Below are 16,297 nucleotides of genomic sequence, written 5' to 3' on the forward strand. Positions count from 1 at the left end.
TCATTAGCAAGGTGATACCTGTGACAGCCATACTACTCAATTGGATAACACCCAGGAGGAAAAAGATCTACAAGGGATTTTGAAAACAAGTGGTTCCTCGGTAAGTTATAGCAGTAGAACTGGGGGTAGGGACGAAAGAAGAGTTTTTCCTTCAAGACAATCATGCAGAACTTTAAAATAATGCAGCATAATTAAGATGGCTGAACAACCACAGCTGTCAACATATCTGTCTACCTTTAATTTGTAGGAAGACATTCAGCAGTAAATGAACCCAGGTGTAATAATGAAATATATAAATAATTGCATGTTCTATAAAAACAGATACATACACAGAAAACCAAGGATTGTAGGCATTTTTTTTTTGACCGATTTAGTTCCTTTACATTTTTTCTTTTATTTGAAAAAATTCTCATAGGACTGTTAGTTCCACTGAGTCACAGATCTACCTTTTGGAGCAACAGCAGGTGTCCTTAGGTTTCCTATTGTTTCTCCAGTGCAAGGTGAACATCAGGCACCTTCTGCGGATAATATTTTTAATCCTAGGTCTCCAATCCCCCTCACCCTTCCCCACCCCACTACTTTTGTGCAGATCCATTTCAACACCCCACTTACCCAAAGGAGGGCAAAGTCAGACAAGTCTCAGGAGAATGATCAAGCTTCTGTCAATTTGCAAATGGAACAGTTGCTTTATTTATGGTTATCCCAGAGCCTTTTCTCACATCTGTTTCTGCTTAAATTACTATTATTGTAAGCTATCTTTTCTCTCCTTTGGTGAAACGTATATAATCTATTTTCCCTTTTATTTTTTCCATCTTCATAGTCCCTCTTCTAACTACCGCCCAAATAGAAAAAAGCAAACTGGCAAATCTCATTAGGTCTATTCTCTATGCTGAGATGGTGTTGGGGAGAGACTTATTTTGAAAGGGCAGGCATATATTGAACCCAGGTGTGATTACTCACACCTTAAGTCATTTTCCCTCATAATTAAGAGAAGATAGTAGCTTTCTTTTTCAAAATGTTCTCCATTTGCTTTCTTCCTTGGTGCTGCTTTGATTGGGAGGGAGGTGGATTTTAGAAGAGAATTCCCATTATTCCTGGAATACCTGTCTCCAACCATCATTTCTTTGAATGCTGCTGGGATTCTTTTTTCCTAATTTTTGGTTATGTTTTGTTGACTCTACTAGATTTTAGGAGAGAGAGGCTTGGTCATTTGACATAACTCTTCCATTTTATCCCAGATTATAATCCCTGTTATTTACAGCAAACTCCTTTTGTTATTAAAAATTATCCACAATCTGCTCCCTGCTGGTATTTCCAACCTTGAGTTCCCTTGAGTTAACCACACAAATCCTCTAATTTTGAAAACAAATCAGCTTCCTTTTTCGGAAACATACCCTGAGTTTTCCAGTGGTAAAATTTTGTTCAGTCCTTTCTCATCTTTTAAAATGGGCAAAAGATTTGAACAGACACTTTACCAAAGAATATATATGGAAGGGAAATAAACTCATGAAAAGGTGCTCAGTATCATTAGTGATTATGGAAATGAAAATAAAGCCACAATGAGATATCTGTACATACCCCATAAAATGGCTAAAACTGAAGACTGACCATACCAACTAGTGCTAAGGATGCAGAGTAACTGAAACTCTCCTTCCTTGCTTGTGGGAATGTAAAATGGTCCATGTACTTTGGAAAATAATTTGGCAGCTTCTTAAAATGTTAAGGATATACTTCTCATAGACCCAACCATTCTACTCATAGGTAATATGTGTTCATACAAAGACTATCCACAGATATTTATAACATAATAGTCCAAACTGGAAACAACCCAGTTTTCTATAGATAAATGGATGAACAAATTGTGATAAATCCATACAATAAAATACTAGTAAGCAAAAAAAGCAATGAAATATTGATATACACAGTACAAATACACAATGAACTATGGATGTACACAGTAGAGATGGATGAATCTGGAAACAGTTATGCCATGTGCAGGAAGCCAGACAAAAGAAAAGATTCAACTTACATAAAATTATTGAAAATGTAAACTAACCTATAGTGATGGAGAGAAGGTTGGTGATTGCCTTGGGACCTGGGTGTGGACAAGTAGGGGAGGTAAGGAGAGATGATAAAAGGGGCATGAGGACACTTTTGGGGGTGCTCTTTTTATTCATTGTCTTGATTGCGGTGATGGTTTCACAGGTCTATGTATTTGTCATAACCCATCAAATTGTATACTTTATACTATTTAAATATGTGCAGTTAATTGTCTGTCAGCTATACCACAAAAAAGTCCATATAATGTTTTATGATTTCATTAATATCCAACGAGTTTATTTTGCAGTAAGCTACTTAAAATAAAGGAATAGTCTATTCATGTATGTAGTTGGCCCTTGATTCTAAATCACAAATGCCACCAAATCTGGGCATTTACAAAAGTCTTACGATCCAATCTACAATCATCACAAACCTACTCTACAAATCACTACTTGTATAGATAAGAGAAAACATTTTCCTTGTGTATAGTTGACATAAAGGAATTATTCAATTGAGGTGTTAGTTAATCCAAAAGGCAGTCAATCTAGTTTATTTTCAGTGTCTTAAGTGAAAATCAAATAGTTACATTTACTATTGATTCACAATTCACTATTAAACACAATTATACCATCTGTTAGAAATTATCAGTTACATCTGTGTTTGCTTCATAGAAAAGAAAATCTAAGGAACCTTGATATAAGCAAGTAGGAGTTTGTTTTAATCACAAAACAAGAAACTAATGGTAGATAGACCAAGGCTTGTACAACCACAATATAATGCAGTGCCTACTTTAGCATGAACTTCTACCTTTTTCTTTTCATGCTCCCACCTTAGTATGTGGATTTAATCCTTATACTTACAAGATGGTCAGCAAATCGGATACCATGTTGATGTTTCTGTTAAGGAACATATGCCAACTAACTGTTATTAACAGAAAACCTTAGTTCTCCTGGAAAACCTGCAAGTAGAATTTCTCTTATTTTTCATTGAACAACTGTGACACTCAGTATATTTTTCTTATTTTAGTTGTCTGATTCTCATTTCTTTATAAATAAGCTTCTTAGATTTTTTTTTTTTTACCCTATCTGCAACTTTTTTGAAATTTTGAATTTATTGCTGCAGTTCTGAACTTTCACAAGGATCAGCCCTCTATTTCATTCATCCTGGTTACTGTTCAGTGAGTCCTTTCCATCTGAGAACAGTTTTCTTTCTTCAGTTTCTGGACAGTGTCTTCTGTTATGTTGTTAATTATTTTTCTCTCCAGTTTCTATGTCCCACCCCTCTAGAACACATATTAAATGGTCATTGTTTTGCTTGAATTGGATTTCAATGTCTCCTAAATTTTCTATCATGCTAGTTTATTTTCAAGTTTATGTTTCAAATTAGTAATTTTTTCTTGGTCATAGTGTAATTTTTTAGCTCATCTTACCTTTATAAATCTCAGCAAATTTATTCTTATTTCCCAAGAACAACTTTTTTTCTCTCTAATGTACCCATTACTATAGCCATAGGTTCTTGATACATAGCAGCAATAGCACCATAAATCACTCTGAAGATAAAAATTAAATTGTTTTTAAGGAATCAAATTATTCTGACATGTTTATATTGCAGTATAATTTTTAAAAAGTAAATGCATACATTTTAGGTATATAATTTGATTAGTTTTAACAAATATTTACACCCATGTACTACAGTCAAATTATAGAACTTTTCCACCACCCCAGAAATTTCTGTCAGATCCTTTCCAGTCAGTCGATTGTCTTCGCAGTTCTGCAGAGGCAATCCCTATCGTGACTTCTAACCAACTTTAGGTTGGTTTCACCTTTCATATAAGTGAAATTATAAATATAATATGCAATTCTGTACCTGGCTTCTTTTGCTTACAATAATCATTTTTAGATTCATCCATTTCTTACTTGTATTAAAAGTTCGGTATTTTTATTGCTAATAATATTCCATTGCATAAATAAACTATATTGGTATATCTGTTCATCTGTTTCCAGAGTTAAGCTATGAGGAATAATGCTTCTATAAATATTCATGTAACATAAAAGATTATATATCCTCATTTCTCTTGGGTAAAGATGCAACATAATTCATATTGTTGGCAAACACAGCTACCTATAGACCCATTACCCATGGCTCTTAAACTCAGCAAAGACTAATTTAATGGGTAATAAAATGTAACTAAATGCAATATTTAAAAAAAAAAAAAGAATCTACAGACAGAAACAACAAAACTAGGTTTTGTTTGTTTGTTTGTTTGTTTGTTTAATGTACATCCTAAGTGGAAGATGTTGTCGACTAAACTTTGGCCCCTGTAAGCTCATAAAGGAAAATGACAGACTACCATGTAAATTTTTTTCAGTATTTCAATATCAACTAAGATATGAGTCTTTAGATTTTCCAGTTATTTTGCAAATGTAAACATCTTGAGTAGAGAACATGTTAGCTTTCGGAATGTGAAGCAATGAGTGACACATACAGTGAAGAGTCTGCCTGAGTGTGAATGCCACCTGGTGAGGGAAGTGCACATCTCTCCTTGTGTGGCAGAAAGTGTCCTTAGGTTTTAGCTTTTGCCTCCAGTGCAGGGAGAGCTTCTGATTAAGACTATGGACCCTGGTTGTTGTTTCCTGGCCAGTTTATTTCCTAGTCCCTCCCCCATAGCTCTGTCACAGCAAGAGGGTGAGATGGTCCACCTAAGACTCCCTCCAAGGAAACACAGGGCAGACAGTGTTCCACAACGCAGAAGATACCAGCACAAATTCAGGTGGAATTACAGCTTTCCAGACCCCTGAAGTTCTCTGCAGAGTTACTAGTTCATGACTGATTAGTGTAGGAAATTGCCATGTGTTTCCTCTGCAGTTGAGTAGGTTGATTTTCTCTAAAGGCCAAAATTATCGATTGTGGTGTTCTTGTGAGTGAGTAGGGTATACTTAACTTTAAGGTTCATGGAGTGGGGAGGTGGGTTAGTAAACACTCCCCAAATGCAAAACCAATAGGAACTCTAGTTTATTACTTCTGGTGAAAGCTGATTTTATTTTTCAGTCTCCCCTCCATGTCTTTTATTGTGACCTTCTAAGTTTCTTCTCTTTTAGACCACTATACTCACACAAAGAACTGACCCACTCCCAATGCAGTTAGTTCATTGTATGTAGACTGCATTTGGGGAGTTTTTCCTAGGGTTGCATTTAGGGGCTGTCTACACATTGAAGAGTGAGAGATCTTCTTGGCTCCTCTTTTGTAAATATTTGTTAGCTGTAGCGCTTTCCTACTCTATGTACAACCTATGTTATTTGTTTGTTTTTCTTTTCCTCCCTAGAAGTTTTCTTTTAAAATTTATTTTTTTTTTGAATTATGCTTTTCACAAGAGGTTTTTATTTTACCAAACTTACACCATTTGCTTTTCATTTGGAAATTTCTATCAGTTGATCTGCTACAGAATTCTTTACTAATTTTCGGTGCTGTTAAAAAAACTGTTCTTTTAAAAATGTATGTTTTCTGCCATTTTTAGTGATGTAGAGTGGGAAGGGATGTATACAGCTGACCTTGTGATTATCAATTCACCATCTTGACTTAAATTTCTTTAATTCTTATGTTTTATTTGTTTGAAAAAGTTTCTTTTTTATTTTATAAAGTAATATATACTATCTACCGAAAATTTAGAAAATATAGTCAAGCAAGATGAGTGACAGTTTTTTAAAAGACATTATATGTTTTCATAAGTATCAAATATATTCAATTTTATAATAAGGTTCTTTCAGTAAATATAGTCACATCTTAAATTTCAGTAAAGCCATTGTACAATAAAGCAAAAATCTATGAGTTCTAGCTTTATAAATGAAAAACAGCTTGGTACTATTGCTACTGAATTCTAATCTCTGCAAAAAATAGTTTTAGAGTCTGTTAAAAACAAAAACAAAACAAGATTAGATGAGTTAAAGTGTGTGTTTGGCTGCATGTAATAGAAAATCAGGAGTTGTTTTGCTTCTCATTAAAAGATGTGGTCCAAATCTGACAAGGAAGCCACATGATGCCCTTTGGCATGGACCCAAGCACGTTTGATCTGTCTCTGCCATCCTTCCCTGTGGCCATTATCCTTAATCGTACAAGATGCCTGGCAACTCTAGGCTGTCATTTGTATACAGCTGACCTTGTTCTTTTTGGTCAAGAAGGCCCTAACTTTTCTAGAAGCATTCTTGGTAAAATTACACTTTTAACCTCATTGGCCACACTCGTCACATGATCACTTTTAGCTGCAAAAAAGCCTGGAAATCAAGTTCTTTGGTTTAACACCTAAATCCCTGGTACAAAAGCAAGATATTGTTAAGGCAAATGGAGTTTGTGACAGGCAATAGAGGTGTTTGCCACAGAGGCCAGTGTCAGAAGGTATTTAGGTGGCTTACAGTAATGATCTCTGAAGAGCTGGCTGCAATTGTCCAGGCCCGGGCAGTCATAACATCATAGATTGCCACATGTATTTAATATGTACACATAGTAGAATACACAAACACATTAGAAAATATTTACCTGAATAAGAATGGTACTTTCATTTCTTCATTTAGCCAGATGATGCTTCTCTCAACAGTACTACCCTGTCACATGGGTCCCAGGATGAAGAAAGGAGTTTTGCAGTTCCCAGGATTGGCTCCATGGTAAGTCATTGCATGCCAAGACAGTTGCATGTCAGGGCAAATTAGAAATTCAAGGCAAGAACTAACATTTTCTTCAAAACAGATAGGAAAAACTTGAACTAAGATTGCAAGGAAACCGTAGCTGCCAGTAGACCTGCCAACCTTGTAACAATTAGGAAGGAGGAGACTCAAAACTGAGGAATGAATAGATCTCAGTTTATAAAAGGACTTCATAAATTAACACCACTGCAGCCAGAAACCAAAGGATGTTCTTTACATGTGTCGAGCAGGGAGAAATTTGTTAACTTTGATCCTCTTGGCTGAGTTCACACACATGATCTGGCCTAACTCTGCCATCTTGACCCAGAAGTCGTTGTCTCTGCATGATAAACTAAAACCCCTCATCCTGATATAGAAGACTTTCCACTACTGGCTACATTTCCAGCCTTAGGTCCCAGGACTCACCCATGCAAACTCTCCATGTCATATAAAGTCATGCACTTGACCTCAAGTAACAGAACCTGTACTTTTCTTTGTTAAAAAGTCTCATCCTTCCCCCTTCCCCACCTCCACTGGGAATCCCCATTTGGTTTCTCTGTGCAGGTGTTCTGGCAGGGGATGATATAATGGACCAGAAGAAGCAAGAGCCCTATTAGATGAGGTAGTGATTCTCTGATGGCAAGTCGATAGCAACAGTAGCACTTCAGACAGGCAGATGGAGGGGCACATTTAGATTTCCGTGTGGGGCAGTGGGTTCTCCTCTGTTGTCCATTTTGACACACAGTACAGTTAATATTCACATGCATGACACACTCCCAGGATATCCCCATTGTTCAGAAAGATAATACTATTAGCCCCATGTAAATGAGCTTTTCTGTTATGTTTTTATATTTGGGGTCATAGGTTTTTTGTTGTTGTTGTTGCACAGTGATCGTATAAGAAGTGTAAAATAATGTGAATGACTTTTGTCAATGAATATAACCTATCAATAGCACTAGAACTCTCTTGGCACAGATAGGTTAAGAGTCTTGTCTGACCACAATGTCTGACCAACTGGGTATAAATTCTGCCCTTACTTTCCCATTTAAGATGGTGCATTAGAATGCAAATGAATATATCTCAAATTATAATCTCCACTGTACTTGTTAATGAAAAAGTAAATCGTTCATAAACTCTGGTAAATACCAGAAGTGAGCAGTTACCTACAATGGACCTTACACAGTTGTGTTGTACCTCTGTGACTGGGGATTCCTGCTCTAGGTTCTTGCCTTGGATCCTTTATTTTGTCTCAGCTGATGGTACCCATGTGCCCAAGACCCTCTCCCCCTCTATGTGCCCATCCCTGAGACCTGTGGATTTTATCATGCAAATAGTTATAAAATATTTCTACTCCCCTCTTTTCCTACAATTACTTCCTTAGTACAGAAACTCATCATTATCTTTCAATATTGCTAAAGTAACTCCTTAAGTGATCTCCCGGACTTTAGCTTATACCACTCAAACTCATCTTTTCCCACAGCTACAAGTCTTCCTTAAAGCCCACAGAGGTCTCCTCATACCTTCTGGTTAATGTGAAAGCTTCTGACATAGTCTGACCCCTCATCTGCCTCTCTAACTGACTTTACCACTAAAAGCATTTTTATAAACCAACAACAAAAGGCTGCATATGGTTCCAGGCACGTGCTAAGCAGAAATTGAAGCAGGATGTTTGTACAATTGAGTTACTACAGAAGAGAAGGTTAGATAGGCTTTGTTTTTGAGACTTTTCCATAACAGTTCCATGTCCACAGTTTTACGTCTGATAAGACTGATTCTAGTCTTGTTTTTCTATTTCTTCATTCTTTGCCGTTAGCTGCTCAATATCATTGGTTCCTTGATTCTTCCATTCATCCATTCATTTATTCATTCAACAAATTCTTACTGAACACATATTGTCTGCAAATAGGATTCTTGAAAATTTGAGAATGTAAGGGAAAGAAAATGATCTTGTGTGGCAATTATAGATAGAGCTTCCTGAGGTAAGTTAATCACTCAGATTTTGGTTTTGTTTTCTGAAAATTGATTGAATATTGAAAATGACATAAAGTTTCAACAAAAAATCTTTAAAAAATCTCATTAGCACCAGTCTCCAACGTGACTTTCTTTGGTTTGTTACTCAGAATATCTTTACTTAGAAATGTTAAACAAATTGGTGAGTTGCTAGAGTAGCCCACAGATGCCAACTTAAGCCTTAATGCACCTGTACTGAAAGTCATTCTAGACAATCTTACCACAAGGCAAATACCTTTTGATTTCCTTGCTTCTTGGTTATAAGGGCCACAGGCACCCCCATTTTGGCTCCCAGGCTCTTAGAGATGGTGGGTTTCCAGTAATTCAGTAAAGTGGTATCAAGGGCTTCAGCAGTCCTGTCCATGATGCCTATAAAGGTAAATCTCACCTGCAAGATAAATACCCAGGGACATTTATCAACAAGACTGTTATCAACAAGGCTACAGAGACTCCCAATAACTTGCCATATTGGAATTTATGTTATGGAATAGTATAACTATTTTTTCCAAAGAGATAACCTTGACTTGACCAATACCTTTTTTCCATCTTTTATCTTTCTTAAACATTTGAAATGTATCTTTATGATAAATGAAATCTCTATGTATATAGGGTCTATCTTAATTACTATGACTCTGTGGTCTGTTTTTTAAATCTGTTATGTTAAGCCCATCCTCATTTTTCTGCATCAAAATTTTCTTTCCTCTTCTCAGAATTTTTTTTCTTTCTGATGGACTTAGAATAAGACTATCAGTACCCATTAAGAAAAATCTTTTTAGGGCTCCACTAAGAATTTTATTGAATTTAAAGATTAATGTCATGGAAAGAATTCACATTTTAAAATGTTGAGTCTTCTCATTGAGAAACAGTGATTGTGTCCTTCCATTTGTTTATATCATCTATCTGTCAGTAAAATATCATAATTTTTTTTTCCTTACTTTTTTTTTCTTACACGATCTTTTTACTGGTTAATTACTAGGAACTTAATAGTTTTCATTGGTACTTTAAATGGTAAGTATTTTTTCATGATATCTTCTTTGTTTTTTGTAGATATATAAGGAAGTAACTATTTTTTGTTTTTCACAGAAGTATCTTTTAATGCTTCCTTTCTGAAAATTCTTTTTTACTTTTAAGAATTTTTTATTTGATTTTATAATTTGTGCAGATATTACCTAAACTACTGAAAGTTTTATTTACCCAATCTTTAAAATATTATTCATCTTATTTCTTTTTCTTGTCTCATTAACTGACCACAATTACTTGTAACATTGAATGAGAATTACAGAGATCTTTTAATAAGTTTTGGTTTTCTCATAAATTTTAAGTTTCATCATTAAGTAGAATATTTGTTCTAGGTTTCTGAGCCTTGTAGTTGCTTTCTCAGGAATAGAGGTTGAATTATATCAAATGATTGTTCATCATCTATTAAAATGAATATTTTGTTTTTCTTCATTAAGCAATTACTTTAAGAAATTTCATCGATAGGTTTTTCTAACGTTGAACTGTAATTTTGTTACTTAGATAAACCCTACTTGTTGTGCTGTATTATTCTTTTATTATACTACAAAATATGATTTACTATAATTTTAGCATTTTTAACCACTATTCTAATAAGTGGGGTTAGTGTGTGTACACACAGACACATATATACAAATATATGCACACATTTATTTAGGTGTATAACTTTAATTTTCTGTGAAGGGATCTATTACTTCTTTTTTTGTTCTAAAAATTTATGTCTATTACCTCAATCAGAACTGTAAATAGTTTCCTGTATCAGCCGTATTTTTAAGTCACTACCTTGAATTAAGAAGCCTGCTTTTTTATTATATTAATTTATTTAATCCTTATTAATTTTTTCATTCATCTTTGGGTTTACTTGGATAATTTTTTCTAGTCTCTTGGATTATAAACATATTTCCTTTATAATCTTTCTTCTTTGCATTTAAGGTTAAGAATTAATCTCTGAATAATACTTAAGCTATTCTCATGAAATTTTGGAATTTAATGCTCTTATTGTCTTTAACCTTTAGTTTATAATTTCCATGTGATTTAATTTTTAATTCAAGATCTCATCAGAATGACTTTATAAAAAATCTATGCTTCATATTTGGGTAGATTTTATAATTGTTGTTATATTTTTATTTCAAAATCGATTGTGTATATGTCAGTGAATACGGCTTATTTAATTTAATCTCTGGGGTATTTGGCACAGTGATAGTAAGATGTGGATTTATCAGTTCTGATCTCAGGTACAGAAGAGGAAGACAGGGAACCTTATTATCTGTACTGACTCAAGCACAGGCAGCTTTAGTACACAGAGTTATAAGACATAGACTCAAACCATGAGCAAAAACTAAGCAGTCAGTCAGGAAGTTTAGAAACATCTTTTGAGTCAGTGACTTTCTCCAGTAAGTAATGAACATAGAAAATGCTTGGTATGATGTTTTCTTTAATGTGAAAGAAATATCAGATAGTCAATGTCTAGTTTTAAGAGAACTCAAGCAGATAGTGCTAACCTTCTATAATTTGGAGTTTAAAATAATGATCCCTCACACGCTACTATCCAATTTCAGTGCAGTGTGGTTTGGGCAGCAGAGCAAGCTTTGATGGCTGGAGAACGTTGCCTTTACCATTTGAAGCCCCAGTGTGAAACTCTTGTGGTTGGGCACAGAGGAAAATGGTAGGATCTGTTATGGACAAGCCAGGGGAGTTTATTTAAAACGGAGTGGCATTTATGCTTGAAATACTTTAAAATCACTAGTAAATTTTTTAAATTGTGCTAATGTTAATATGTTTAATGGGTGAATAGATGAATACCAAGAACTTACCCTCTTCACTCAATCTTTTTTTCAAAATTCAAGATCCGTTTATTGGCAGGCTGATCATTTTTGATTTTCACCATGCCTTTCCCCAGCTTTAATGCATGAATGTTCTTTCGTTTATTCTGTTTTGTTTTGACCCTTATAAGTCTAAATCTCAACTCCCCTAACTGGTTTTCAAAGCCTTCTATATAATTTGAGCAGACCCTCTTGACTATTTTTTTAAATGTTTTGCCTCAACTCCTGGCACAACAGGCTCTCTGTGATTCCTTGTAGCTGAATGCTTCAGATATCTCCATACCTGAAATTTATACTTCCATCTCTGGCCTGAATGCTTTTGCCCACTTCCTCTGCCTTTGCAAGTCATTCTTTGCATTTCATCTAAAGTTCAGTCACCTCTCCAGTAAAACTTCTCCATTTACTCTCCAATAAACACTTTTATAGTTGTAGTATAGAAATTCCCTCTTAACACTGAATTGTCTCTTAATAATGTTCTGTAATTGTTACTCTGTTCTCCTCATAAATAGGCAAGAGCAGAGATCACAATTTAAACTTCTGCTTCCCCGAAGAAAGTCCAAGAATAATTTGCAAAGAGCAAGCACCTACTCTGTACAATAGGCTAGCTCTCTACTGTACAAATTAAAAAATTAACATGTATTAGTTTAAAGCATTCCAAAGCATCAGCTTCAAACCCTACATAAATGTCTCTCAATTTTTAGGAGTATTCTGTCTCATAGGTGAGTTATTTTAAAGTTTGATGAAGATTTCTTTTTTTAGAAAACTTAAGGAAATCAGTGAAAAGTGGTCCACATCTTTTTAAGAATTAGTGTATGGGTAAATCTTAATTCTGTAGTGTTAGTTTTTAGAGCCAACAAAAAGGCTGCCTGACAATGAATTGTATGGCTCTAGACCTTTTTCATATTTTCACTATTCCACCAATTATGTAATTAGCATCTATGTTTTAATAATTGGTTATATATTCACATGCTGTTTACACAAAATGTGTCATATCTTTTGAAGTAAAATAGGAAAAAAAAGAACACAGGCTTGCAATTCGAGACTCCCTTGTGTAATTTGTAGCACAATAAAGTGTCTTTCAGGAAGCAGGTGTTTAGTTATTGCTAAATAAATATGAGAATAAAAGAAACAACATCAAGCTCTGGGGGAAAAAGAATAGACTTTATCCATGAAGAGCATATAAAAGATTCTTGATGGAATAGCAGATTTTCACCCTATACATATTCACAGATGATAACTCCTACATTAAAATTTATATTGATAGAAATGGTAAGATTTGTGTATAATTTTTTTTATTAGTACTCATCCAACCTGATCAGTAGCTTAACTTCACAGGGCTCTACAAAGATAGGTGCTCAATTTCTGATAGTATCGCAGGGGAGTGCAATGCTTTGGCAATATCTCAGTGAAGAAAGTAGCAAATTTATTAAGAGAGGAGACAACTAGAAAACATACTTAAGTTTTGGTAGTCGTTACCACTCTGTATTTTGTAGTGAAGAAATTAACATGTTAATATATTGATAATAGCTAACCTTCATATAGTGCCATGAACCAGATATTATTTCATATGATTTGTATAGGATAAGTTGTTTAAAATTCATATTAACTCTTTTTTTGAAATCTGTTCTGCTTGCTATCTTCTCCATTTTACACATTGAGAGACTAAGCAATAGAAAGTTCTAGTAAATTGCTTAAAGTCACACAGTAAGTAGCAAAGCTAGGATTAAAATTCAAGCAGTCTGGCTCTAGCATCCCTATTAGTAACCACCTACCTAAGTCATGACTGAGAGTTTATGACAAAAATGTGTCACCAAGTACATCAAGAATAACAAATACTATAACTGTCAAACTATGTGACATCAAGCATTGTAATCTCTATGTATAAGGAAAGGTATGAACAATAAACATTAAGAGCTAGAACAGTTATATTGACCTTGACTTAGTACTCTTTTGAGAAATCTGTGTGAGCCAGACAGGTCTGAACTGAATAAAGAAACAAAGGAAATCAGATGCAGGCCCTTTTTGAAATCAAGAATTGCTTCTTGTGAAAAGAATTCTTATATTCTGCAGAACATAGAACAGACTGAAATGCAGGGTAGACCGTAATTATAGTAAATGTTGTGTCCATCTTCTCTTGTTTCACAGTCTATCCTTGAGACTATCCAAGATATAACAGTTCATTCCAATGGATCAGCAGACCCTGGACGGTCAGTTCAGAATTCAGTAACTGGTGAGTGAGTCTGTCTTTTCACTTAAACTATGTCTTTGCTTTTGTATTGGCACTCAATAAAGTAAGCAATGAATTTCTAAAAGTAAAATGTGAATGTGTTTTTCTCCGCATTTTGATTCTATCAAAATGTACTCCTCCCACCTCCAAACACCGTTCTGTCACACCAAACAAAATTAATTGAGACAAACTGGAAGCAGAATCTTTTTCTCTTTTGTTACACCATATCATTTAGAGCCTACTCACTTGGGTAGTGTCTGTGATTTTTGGACCTCTTTCATAAGTAACCTGTATCTGCTTAACAGTTTTAAGCAGACCAGGAAGTAGGCCACTTTCAAGGATCTCTACTTATGCTTCTGTAATAGCAGCAACATTGGGTCTAGATGGACTTAATTTTAATATCATAAGAATATATAGAAATATCCCCTTTTTAGACTTTCCTCTAGTAATCCTCAATGCTTTTCATGAAACAAAATTCTAAAATTGAAAACATCAGATTAAATAGAAAGTTGTCTGGATAATAATTATAGAAATTTTGTTCCTATGGAAGTCTGATGACACTGTTTAACTGAAATCATTCTGGGTGAGTCTGACGTTTTTCCTTGAATGTAAACCATCTAACGTGCTTATGGATTAACTTGTAAATATTTTGTACTTATTTTGCAGTAAATGGTATTGATCGATTAAATGAAATATCGAATTTTCTGCATCCTTTGTTTCTTAGATGATGATTATCTGGAAAAGAACATTCCACCAGAAGCTGAAGAGCTGTCCTTTGAAGTATCTTATTCAGAAATGGTTACAGAGGTGCCAAAGAGAAATAAATTTAAGAAGTCAGATTTTAAAAAAGAAGACTATGTTTTAACTGTAAGTAAAACCTTTCATAATTATTTCACTAACTTCCTGTAATTTCTCTATGGTGTAAACTAGGATCTTTAAAAAAATTTCTTTGTGTGTGCACAAAGGGATGAGGAAAGGCCTGGTATCAGTGTCGCCTAACACCGGGGGCACCATTTGTTGCACAGCGCATAGCCTGCCTGGCTGTTCCTGGCAGCCCTGTGTTGAGGAATAGTTGTGAGAGTATATGCTCGATTACTATTTTATAGATAAAATAGGATTTCTACCTGGCTTGTATGCTTTCGTGCACTTTATATCCTTACTTTAGTTATAGGTTAATGCGTATTCTAACCGTATACCTACTTGTGCCTCTAAAAGCACATATTAAAAGGGGATATTGCAGAAAATCATAGCCATAACAAGTGAGAGCTTATAGGACAGATACTAAAATTCCATCAAAACAAACTCAAGAATTTCTAATGTTATTTTGGGATGGGTAAGTAGTACTACATACTTGGCTATCCTGAAAGTTTCATGATTATATATATATATATATCTAGATAGATTGATTGATGGATATAGGTATAGATATATAGATATATATCCAGGATATTATATCCTGAAAGCCCAATACAGAAACTATGTTACGTTGATCTATTTGCTACTCAATAAATGCATTTATGGAGTTCATGATGTGCAGCCCCGAATGTTCTGTGCCGATCAGGGCTTGCCGAATGATGATCAAGGTTCAGGCAGTTTTGGAGCTAAAGGAATGAGTCATCTAGAAACTGGCAGAGTCTTTGCCCCAGGCAGCCTGAACCATCCCCAAATACCCTATGATGGAGGGGAGGAAGAGGGCAGGGCAAGAACTGTAAGACTCACTGAGTGCCTTCTGCGGGCCCCATGCCACACTAAGGATTCAGTTGTAATCACCTCTGTGACTGCTCCCATTTTATATCTAAGGAAACTGAGACTCAAAGAAGCTAAGGGACAGATCCAACACCCCACAGCTAGTAGGTGGCAGAAACAGGATTTAAATCTATGTATATCAAACTCCCAAACCCTTCCTGGTTCCTTAGCATTCTGTGTGCTGGAGGACACAGTGGCATTCAGGGCAAAAGATGGATTCCAGTGGGACTGGTTTCAAGGGGAGCCCCCCTGAATCTTTAGAGAGAGTTGTGCAAGCAAGGATGTTGACTCCCCAGTTTCTGCATCTAAGCTGTCCATCTCCTTTTGAAGTTTGGCTCACCCGGAATTCAGGCCAGCCTCCAATGAAGAACTTTGCATAGGGTTGAGCACATGGCAGTTGCTCAGTAAATGATTGTGGTTCTTGTTTATATTGTTTTTATGTGTTACTGTTATGTGGAGTCTTGGTCTCAGAAAGAAGATAAAATAACTAAGTATTTAATAGTACAAGGTATGTCCAAATCATAGCCTATATATTGTTTTACTTTTAAATACTTGGAGCTCCAAGGAACAATTGCTGAATGAATGAATGAACGAATGATGGTTTAAAAACCCCAAGGAAGTTCTAATTTAGGGAACCCCTGCGGAGAATGTGTACTTAAAGCTTTATAATTTAAATAACTGTTGGATTTTTCTACTTCAGCAGTTTGTTTTCAGTACCAAGTTTTCTGAGAGCAAAGTATTTGTAATATACCATATATATATAT

General features: G+C 35.0%; 1 protein-coding gene across 4 annotated transcripts in view; it reads left to right on the forward strand.

Annotated features, from left to right (window-relative positions):
• ARHGAP28 (Rho GTPase activating protein 28) overlaps positions 1-16,297 on the forward strand; it is a 176,355-nt gene that overhangs the window by 106,334 nt on the left and 53,724 nt on the right. For all 4 annotated transcript variants that reach the window (XM_025038683.1, XM_025038684.1, XM_025038682.1 and 1 more), the window contains 4 exons: positions 8-100; positions 6,606-6,695; positions 13,706-13,790; positions 14,512-14,654. In XM_025038683.1, the coding sequence (XP_024894451.1) occupies positions 8-100; positions 6,606-6,695; positions 13,706-13,790; positions 14,512-14,654 (411 nt within the window). The remainder of the gene's footprint in view (positions 1-7; positions 101-6,605; positions 6,696-13,705; positions 13,791-14,511; positions 14,655-16,297) is intronic.

This window comes from Pteropus alecto, unplaced genomic scaffold (assembly GCF_000325575.1).
Source record: "Pteropus alecto unplaced genomic scaffold, ASM32557v1 scaffold146, whole genome shotgun sequence".
Lineage (NCBI taxonomy): Eukaryota > Metazoa > Chordata > Mammalia > Chiroptera > Pteropodidae > Pteropus > Pteropus alecto.